Below are 8945 nucleotides of genomic sequence, written 5' to 3' on the forward strand. Positions count from 1 at the left end.
GAGCAGTGTCTCATTTGCATGAGACAGGACCACCCCTTTCAAAGCAGGCAGCTTTCAGTGAGGCAAAAAAAAACAAAAACGTGTCTAAGAGTGTACTGTAATTCCTAATAATTGGTGTGTTTTGACGAAAGTATTTCACAGACATGTTATTAAGACACCTGGGAACTGTTTTAAATTGTGTGTGTGGGGGGGCATAATATGTTTCCTTTAAGATGGTGATCAAAGGGAGAGCGGTCACAATTGAGCAGACAGAACAAAAACACTTTGGAGCCATTAGATACTGGTGGGCTCATTACTCCTCCAAATCGCTCCGAGTGACACGTCGACCGGCACCCATGTGTTTACCTTTCCTCTTGTTACGACCACTGCTGTCAATCACACAACACTTACTTTAGTTATTTATTTATTTTAATTGTATTTTTTTTTGCCTTAGTTTATGCAAAAGACGGAGGCCTTCCCCCGAACTACGCCAAATCCACTGTGAGGATCCGGGTGCTGGATGAGAACGACAACGCCCCCGTCTTCGGACGCCTCTACTTCGGCATCGAGGTGCCAGAAAACACGGAGTCTCGGCTCCTTTTCACACTTCGAGCCACCGACCAGGATTCTGGTGATGGTGGGAAGATAAATTACAGAATTACAGGTGAGGATGGGATGCATTACCACTAGAGTATTACCCCGCAATACTTCAGAAATGTGCGGATTGTAGCGATTGTTTTTTTTTTTTTTAATGGGTTTTTACTGTATGCTAACTTTCTGTAATACCCTCATGTGTGGGTAAGGGGAGCCACAGTCATCAGTTTTCAGCTGCTTACTCAATGCCGGGAGAACATTAAATCGCAAACACAATGAGTACACTCACGCAGGAGCTGCTGTTGGCCACAGCTCACACCGGTTCACACACACACAGTTGCTACAGCATAAGCCGATTTTGGTGTTCAAAGGCTATTGCATGCAAGCGACAAACCGCATCGATGTCAATCTTAAACCAGGTCACATCCTCATTTTGACGTATGGTATGCATAAAATGGTAGAAACTAATGGATTCTGATGGCATCGGACCTTTAATATATTTATGTTGTGTGCCGAAAGCCAACTGTATAGTCCCACAATTTACACACGATTACAGTTTATAATGTTGACTTTGCGCTCTCTGCAGCTGGAGACCCGGAAGGAGATTTCCACTTGGACAGACTGTCTGGTGCACTGTCCACCTCCGGGCCTCTGGATCGGGAAAAGAAAGCCAGATACGCCCTGACGGTGGCCGCCCAGGATCAGGGCCACCCGTCCCGCAGCAGCACCGCCACGGTGGAGGTAACTGTCATGGACATAAACGACCACAGGCCCCAGTTTACCAGCAGCAGCTACACAGCAGACGTGTCCGAAGATGTGCCGATTGGCTCTTTGGTTCTGGACGTGAAAGCCATCGATCTGGATGAGGGCCTCAACAGCCAGGTTGTGTATTTCCTGAGCCAGGGCTCCAAGAGCATGTTCATTATAGATCAGTACACGGGCCGTATCATCACAGCAGCGCCCCTCGATAGAGAGCGGACCGCCTCTTATACCTTTGAGGTGTGCGCCACTGACTCGTCACCGTCGAATCCCCGCAATTCCACCGCCAGGGTCACCGTCCACATTCAAGATGTCAACGACAATGCCCCCTTCTTCGTTCAGGACCCGCTTATTTTGAACATTTCCGCCAGCAGCGTGTCGAGCCAAAGGGTACTGGCCACCATGAGGGCCGAGGACAAGGACTTCGGGGCAAACGGGTCCGTCTTTTATCGCTTCGCCAACTCTGTGAGGGGATTTACCATCAACTCGCTGACAGGAGCCATCCAAGCCACAGAGAGGCTGCAGGCTCTCACTCAAAGCCAGAGGACGTTGATCGTGCAGGCCATGGACCAGGGAAATCCGGCTCAGTCCTCCTTGGGGGTGGTCATTGTTTATATCAAGGAGCAGACATACAGAGGCATTCGCTTCTCTCGCACAGCACGGGACGTCAGTCTGCAGGAGAATGCCGCAAAAGGTATGGAAGATGATAGAAAATTGCAACGTTTTCGACTAGAACTGTGCATTAAGATGAGACACATTTTATGCTGTAGGTACAGTGGTAACTCAGACCCAAGCCCAGTATCCAGATGGCTCTCAAAATGGGGTCAGCTACAGTCTTTTCAGTGGAAACCGGTTGCAATCATTTGGAATAAACACCATTACCGGTAAGTGGTGAAGATGGCGGCATATGCTGCAAATACGTACCAAAACTGACCCTTTGTATTGTTCTTTTTTTCCCGTGAATCAGGTGAAATATGGGTCCAGAAATCCGAAGGGCTAGACTACGAGGAGACCCCCAAACTCCGCCTCGTGGTGAAAGCTGAGACGGCATCTTCCAGCTCCTACATGGCGGTTAACTTAATCCTGCAGGACGTCAATGACAATTTGCCTCGCTTCCAGCTCCAGAACTATGTTGCCTATATCCGAGAGGCACAGGGTCACGATTTTCCCATTATCCAGGTGTGGAAGAATTAACTTCCCCCACCCTCTCCAGAGTTTATTGTGTTTGGCCGTTGTTTAAGTGTGAAGTTATGGAGTAGAATAGAAACACTCTTAGGTCTTGAGCAGCCTGGATAGTTTCACGAGGCGAAGTAATGAATGGCTGTATTCTCAGCACTCCTGTTGAATGTATTCAATCAGTTGTGCCTTGGAAGTGGTTCCGTGAATCCCATTTCATTTCATTCGGACTCCATTGGCAATATTGCTCACTAGATCGTGTTACGCTGAAACAGCTTTTTTTGTGGAGCTTTCTATAGTTTCATTCAATCCTCTTGCAGGTTGCAGCAGATGACCTGGACCAGGGTCAAAATGGCCAGGTGACGTACTCCATTAGGTCGTCATCCATGAGCGGTTTGTTTAAGATAGACCCGCTGACTGGCAGCATCAGCACCGCAGCCATCATGGACAGAGAGATCTGGACTCAAACAAAGTCAGTCTTTGTTTTTCTTTTTTTTCCCTCCTAAAGCTCTATGCATCAAATGATCTGCCAGGACCATAAAAGTACAGGTTAAAGAAAGTGTTCTGTTCTGATTTTTGTGACTCTAGGCTTGTCATCACGGCAACAGACCGTGGAACCCCGCGACTGGCTGGCTCTGCCACGCTCACCGTGATCATCATCGATCTCAATGACAACAGTCCCATGATTCCTCTGCCGCGGGAGATCCGAGTGCCTGAGGGTAAGCGGGCCAACTTGGCATGGTCGATTGAGTGGGAAAGTGAGAGAGCGCCAACAAGTTAGTGTTCAATGTGTTCAAGATTCGCCAGAATATCATTTCTTATTTATTTAGCAAAGGAAGAATATTTTTGTTCATAGCAGCTATAATTACAGGACTATAATCCATTCTCTGAAGACTATTCTTAAGGAAGTTCTGGCTGCACATGCATGTCAAGCTCAATAAAGAGTGTGTTGAGTTGAGCGGCTAAGACCATAGACCCCCGAAATCTAGCCAGGTCCTGTTTTACTTGCTCTCGCCAATATTAAGACTGTAATTTTTTTTTCCCCAGGTTCACTGGTAGTGTAGTGGTTCACACAGATGCTGTGGGCTTGACTACTGGTCAGTGCCCCATTCACCATCGCCCTACGTTTGACTGCCAGCCAGTCCAGGGCGTGGTCCTCCTTCACCCCCCCCCCCCCCCCCCCCCCAAATACAGCTGGGGTAGGCTTCAACTCCTCCCTCAATCTTGACCAGGATAAGCGGTATAGAAAATGAATGGATGAAACTGTTGCTCTGGAACCGAAAACTGTCCTCCCTGACTTTGATCCAGAGGCTAATAAGCAGGAATGACTAGCACTAGCAACATGGCCCAAATGCAAAAAGGTTCTCAAATGTGCACTTTAAAGGCTTTCTCAGATGTAATTATGAGCTGGCAGAAAGGTTATGGTGACGATAACAAAAAAATAGTTTCAAGTTAGGACACTTCCACACTGCAAATGCACAGCAAGAACTGTTTTAAAACTGCTCTGCATAAAATACTCTCAACCTTCTCCTCTTGTCCGGTTTTCAGACACACTGATAGGTACAGTTATCAGTCAAGTGACAGGAAACGATGTGGACTCTGGGCCAGCACTCTCCTACACTCTCTTCCTGGATGGCGATAGCAAGGGCATGTTCGGAATCCACTGCTATGGTGGTGGCATTTCTCTAACAAGAGCGCTGGATTATGAGGAGAGGACTTGGTTCACTCTGACCATCCAGTCGTCGGACTCGGAACATCAAAGCGAAGCCAATCTGACCGTGCTAGTGGAGGACGTCAACGACAACGCGCCTGCCTTCACCCAAGACTTGTATCAGGTATGGCTGCAACTGCACGGCGTTCACATCAACATGGTTGTTTGGTGTTAATAAATATATCGCTTGGCATCTGACAGGTGATGGTATCAGAGCACCTCCCAGAAGGCAGCGCTCTGATCACCGTAACAGCCACTGACTCTGACTCTGGGGATAATGGAAAGATTATCTACAAAGTCATGTCCTCTACTAAGGGTGTCTTCTCCATCGACCCAAGCAATGGTAATATCCCTCTGACAATTATACTTCATTATTTCTCAAACCTAGCAAATATTCAATTTAATACTTTTTCGTTTCCTTGCAGGCACTCTGTTCGTCAACCAAAAAACAGAGTTTGACTTTGAAAATCCATCTATCCTCGTGGTTGTTGAGGCTCGAGACCAGGGCACTCCATCCCTCTCAACCATCGCGACCGTCCAAGTCCAAGTCTCCGATATCAATGACAATGCCCCCATCTTTCATCAGTCTGAGTACAGAGCATCCGTGTCTGAAGACGAGCTCCCCGGCTCTACTGTTCTGACCTTAGAGGCAGTGGACGGAGACCTGTCACGGGACAACTGTGGTTTTGATTTCGCCATCGCCAGTGGCAACACCGGTGTTGCCTTCCAGATTGAGAGCAGCGTGCGCTTCTTGGAAGGCAGAGGCTTCCAGACAGTTGGAAGCCTGATCCTGGTGGAGGAGCTGGATTTCGAAGCCGTGTCGAGTTATAACCTGACTGTGGTGGTATCAGATCGTGGGATACCCCAGCGCAGCTCCTGCGTGCCGATACTAATCAGCGTCACTGACGTCAACGACAACCCTCCGGCTTTTGGCCGAGGAGAGTACAGTGTGGTGCTTAGCGAGAGTGCGACTGCAGGAACAGAAGTGCTTCATTTGTCTGCCACTGATCCAGACTCTGCTCCTAATGGGGAGGTGCAGTACTCCATAAGCTCAGGGGACAAGACAGGGCCTTTTCCAGGTGGACGAGTGGACTGGGGCCTTGAAGCTACAGCGATCACTGGCCAGCGAAAACCAGTTGTCCCACATGATTGTTGTCCAAGCTACTGACGGTTTGGGAAACTATGCCTTTGCCCCTGTCAGCATTGATGTGAAGGACATCAATGACCACTGGCCCTTCTTTCCACTCAATCAAGTAACAGCTAGCATCAGGGAGAACCAGCCCAAGAATGCCTTAGTGACCATGCTGCATGCTATCGACCATGATAGAGGGCTCTTTGGAAAGTTGCAATACTACATGCTGGAGGACTCTCAAGATGGAAGAGATGCTTTCCTCATCAATCAAACATCAGGAGAAGTGCGGACCCGCTCGACTTTTGACTTTGAGAAAGTGAACTCTTTCAGTTTTATGGTTGCAGCAATGGACGCTGGCAACTATTCTGCTACCGTCACAGTGCAGGTTTATGTCTCGGGGGAGGATGAGTATGATCCTGTTTTTACCTCCCCGGAGTTCTCATTCAAAGTGCCCGAGGATGCAAAGAAAGGACAAATTATTGGCAGAGTGCAAGCCAGAGATGAAGATGGAGGCCTTGACGGCATTGTCCTGTACTCGCTGTCTGGCAGTTCCCCTTATTTCGAAGTCAACAAATCAACAGGTGCCATCTTCCTGAAGATGGACAGCTATGGTACACACGTAAGCCGTTCCAAAAGAGAAGTGCGCCTCATGACGCTGGACCTGACAGCCCACAGTCCTCTGGAGAATTCACGCACGTCGGCAATCAAAGTAACCGTCGACGTGATCCACACCTCTTTCGGCCTCGCCACAGACATGAACATGCTGCTCGTAAGTGTCATCGCTGTGTCTCTTGGAACAATAGTCATACTGTGCATAATTGCTGTGGCACTCTTTTTCGTCAAACTGAGGCGTCAGAGGAAGGAACAAAAAAGACACAGGAGAACAAAGGCATCAGCCACCATGCTACACAAGTTTGAGGAGACAAAAATAGCCGCAAATGAGATTATTTACCACCAGGCCCTCCCTGGGTATGCTGCTGATCAGAGCAGCGGCACCAGCGGAGGGCCGTACACCCGCGGGGGATCCCTGGACCCCTCCCACTCTAGCGGCCGTGGCTCCGCGGAGGCCGAGGCGGCGGAGGACGATGAGATCAGGATGATAAACGAATATCCTCGCGTGTCTAGCATCTCCTCCTCCATGCAGGAGCGCATCTCCGCCCGAGGTCCGGACTCTGGGATCCAGCAGGACGCAGACCAGCTGTCAGATGTGTCTTGTGAGCCTCCCATCGATTGGTTCAAAGGGAAGAAAATGGGGAGCCTGAGTGGTACCCTGCTAGCCGGGCAGGTGCCAATATACCGCGATGAGGGAGGCGGGTATGTGGGCATGGGGCGGGGCCTCAGCGTCTCTCACCATAAAGACTATCTGTTCCCAGAGGACGGAAAGCCCACCGTGGACGGCTCCTTGACCGCCATCGTGGCCAGCGACGAGGAATTGAGGGGTAGCTACAATTGGGACTACCTGCTCAACTGGTGTCCCCAATTCCAACCTTTAGCCAGCGTTTTCACCGAGATAGCGCGCTTAAAAGACGAAACGGCCCCCCCTAACCCCCGTCGCTCGTTCCACCGCAAAATCAAAGCGGAGTCCAGAATCGACCCACCTCCGCTTATCACCTCCGTGGCACACCCCAGTGCAAAAACAGTACCGCCTAAGCCCGCTGTGGGGAAGACCTTCCCCCACCTGTCGACATTCCGGAGGTCTCCCCTCAGCAGTGAGGGATCCATGTGCTCGGTGGCCATGTCCCCGAGTTTTTCCCCGTCCCTGTCGCCGCTGGCGGCGCGCTCTCCTGCCGTTACACCCTTCAGCGTCTCCCAGGGCCCATCAGCATCCATCATCAGCGCAACGGAACACAATCTGGAGCAGATCGACGAGGCTGAACTGAGGATTTGAAATTTAGAGACAGCTCGCAACCGCAGGCTTCCACTTTATGACCACAATGTTGGGTCAGTTCTGTTCTTTTGCTGCGTTCCGGCGCATGTGGTGGTGCTGGTTGAAGAAAAACTGAAAGGGCTAAAATGGACTTTCTTTCTGTTCTTATCCCAAACTGTATTCTCCTCTTGATCCAAGTTGATTTGTACATTCAAACAGGAGAAGGGGGTTCATTCATGATGTCAATATTTTGTAGAAAAAGCATTGTCTCTATTTTTATACTTACACATGGTTTTCTCACAGGAACATGGCATTCAAGTCTCAAAGGGTTATTGAAAAAAAAAAACGTGTTTGTATATTTGTAGCTTGTACTGTATCATTGTTTGTACTGTAACTCTCAAAGGTTTTTTTAATTATTATTTTTTTTATTGTAAATATATTTAGACCATGACTCTGCTTGGACAGTCTCAAAGGAGCAGGATCAGATCATCGGCAGTTCCGTTGCGAAGAAAGGTCATCGTGAATGTGAAGTGCTAGCAGTATTTGTCCTTCAGGTGCTTTTAATTTAGCATAGCTGGCCTTACCGCTTCTTGTTGTGCACCATCACAAGGTGACTTCATGAAAGGGAGTTCACAAAATAGATCTATTTCAGCGTGAGAACAATGTAAGCTCCATAGCAATGCTGCTAAGCATCTTTCATCCCACGATTGTTTTGGTTTTCGAAGGGCGGCAAATGAGTGTTCTATCAACAGAAGAGAATGTTTCATCCTCAGCCATAATTCACCAGACAGATGCCTATAAACTATTCAAATAATATGAGCCCTGACAAGGTCCAAAACGAAAGAAATTCTTCTACCCTTGTAATTATTTTACTTACTCTCCCATTTGCCCAGGCTTTTAATTCTCTAAAAAAAAAAATTTTAAAAAATTTAAAAAAATAACACGCATGGTATTCAATGGTATTTTTTTTATTTATTATGTTGGCAGACCTCAGACGCTTCAGAGGTTTTGTGTAAATTATTTTGAAGAAGAGTGGCAAGTGAACATGGCCAGATACTGTATATCCACTAATTGATAGACTGAAGGTACCTTATGGCTTTTTTTGTATGGACCCGTGTCACATCCAGTGGAATGTTTTGAGCTCAAGTGCCTGATTAAAGAACTTCGACAAAAACGTGGTCAATCTTGTCTCTTAAGTTTGATATTAAAATAAAACGCTTGTACTGTATGCCCACATTTTGGACATGCATGCTTTCTTTAAATAGCAGTAGTAAAGATTTTACAAACAATGATGCCCAATATAACCGTTATATAAATTAAGGTAAAACATGTATTTAGCGTAATGTACCGTTTACTCTCCTACGTGTTTCGGGCCATGTGAAAGCTTGTTTGTCTTATCTACAGTTATATGTGCCTTGTGATTGACTGGCGACCAGTTTATTCAAGTAAACAAATAAAAAAAAAAAAAGCTAATTAAACCAAACTAGACCAAATTAAGATGTTAACTAAAGTATATGGGCATTTCCAGTGAAGTAATTTGTGTAGTGAATGGTTAAGTGAGCCATGCAAAATGCTCCTGCTTCGAATGTTTGAAACAAAAAACTTGGTTGATTTTTTTAATAAAAGTGTACATACAGTAAATAACACTATCAAGAATTCAAAGTGGACCAATCTTGTTTTTGTTTTTCCAAGTCCGCCTATGACCAACTGCAATACGAACCCTTATT

The 8945-nt window shown here is 47.3% G+C and overlaps 1 protein-coding gene across 1 annotated transcript in view; it reads left to right on the top strand.

Annotated features, from left to right (window-relative positions):
- Positions 1-8372, top strand: part of LOC133405251 (protocadherin-16-like) — a 101902-nt gene extending 93530 nt beyond the window's left edge. The window contains 10 exon segments of the mRNA XM_061682070.1: positions 434-643; positions 1160-2026; positions 2103-2216; positions 2300-2511; positions 2829-2980; positions 3097-3227; positions 4057-4343; positions 4421-4562; positions 4645-5285; positions 5287-8372. Coding sequence (XP_061538054.1) covers positions 434-643; positions 1160-2026; positions 2103-2216; positions 2300-2511; positions 2829-2980; positions 3097-3227; positions 4057-4343; positions 4421-4562; positions 4645-5285; positions 5287-7239 — 4709 coding nt within the window. The 3' untranslated portion in view covers positions 7240-8372.
- Positions 8373-8945: the final 573 nt, after the last annotated feature.

Source organism: Phycodurus eques, chromosome 7 (genome assembly GCF_024500275.1).
Source record: "Phycodurus eques isolate BA_2022a chromosome 7, UOR_Pequ_1.1, whole genome shotgun sequence".
Lineage (NCBI taxonomy): Eukaryota > Metazoa > Chordata > Actinopteri > Syngnathiformes > Syngnathidae > Phycodurus > Phycodurus eques.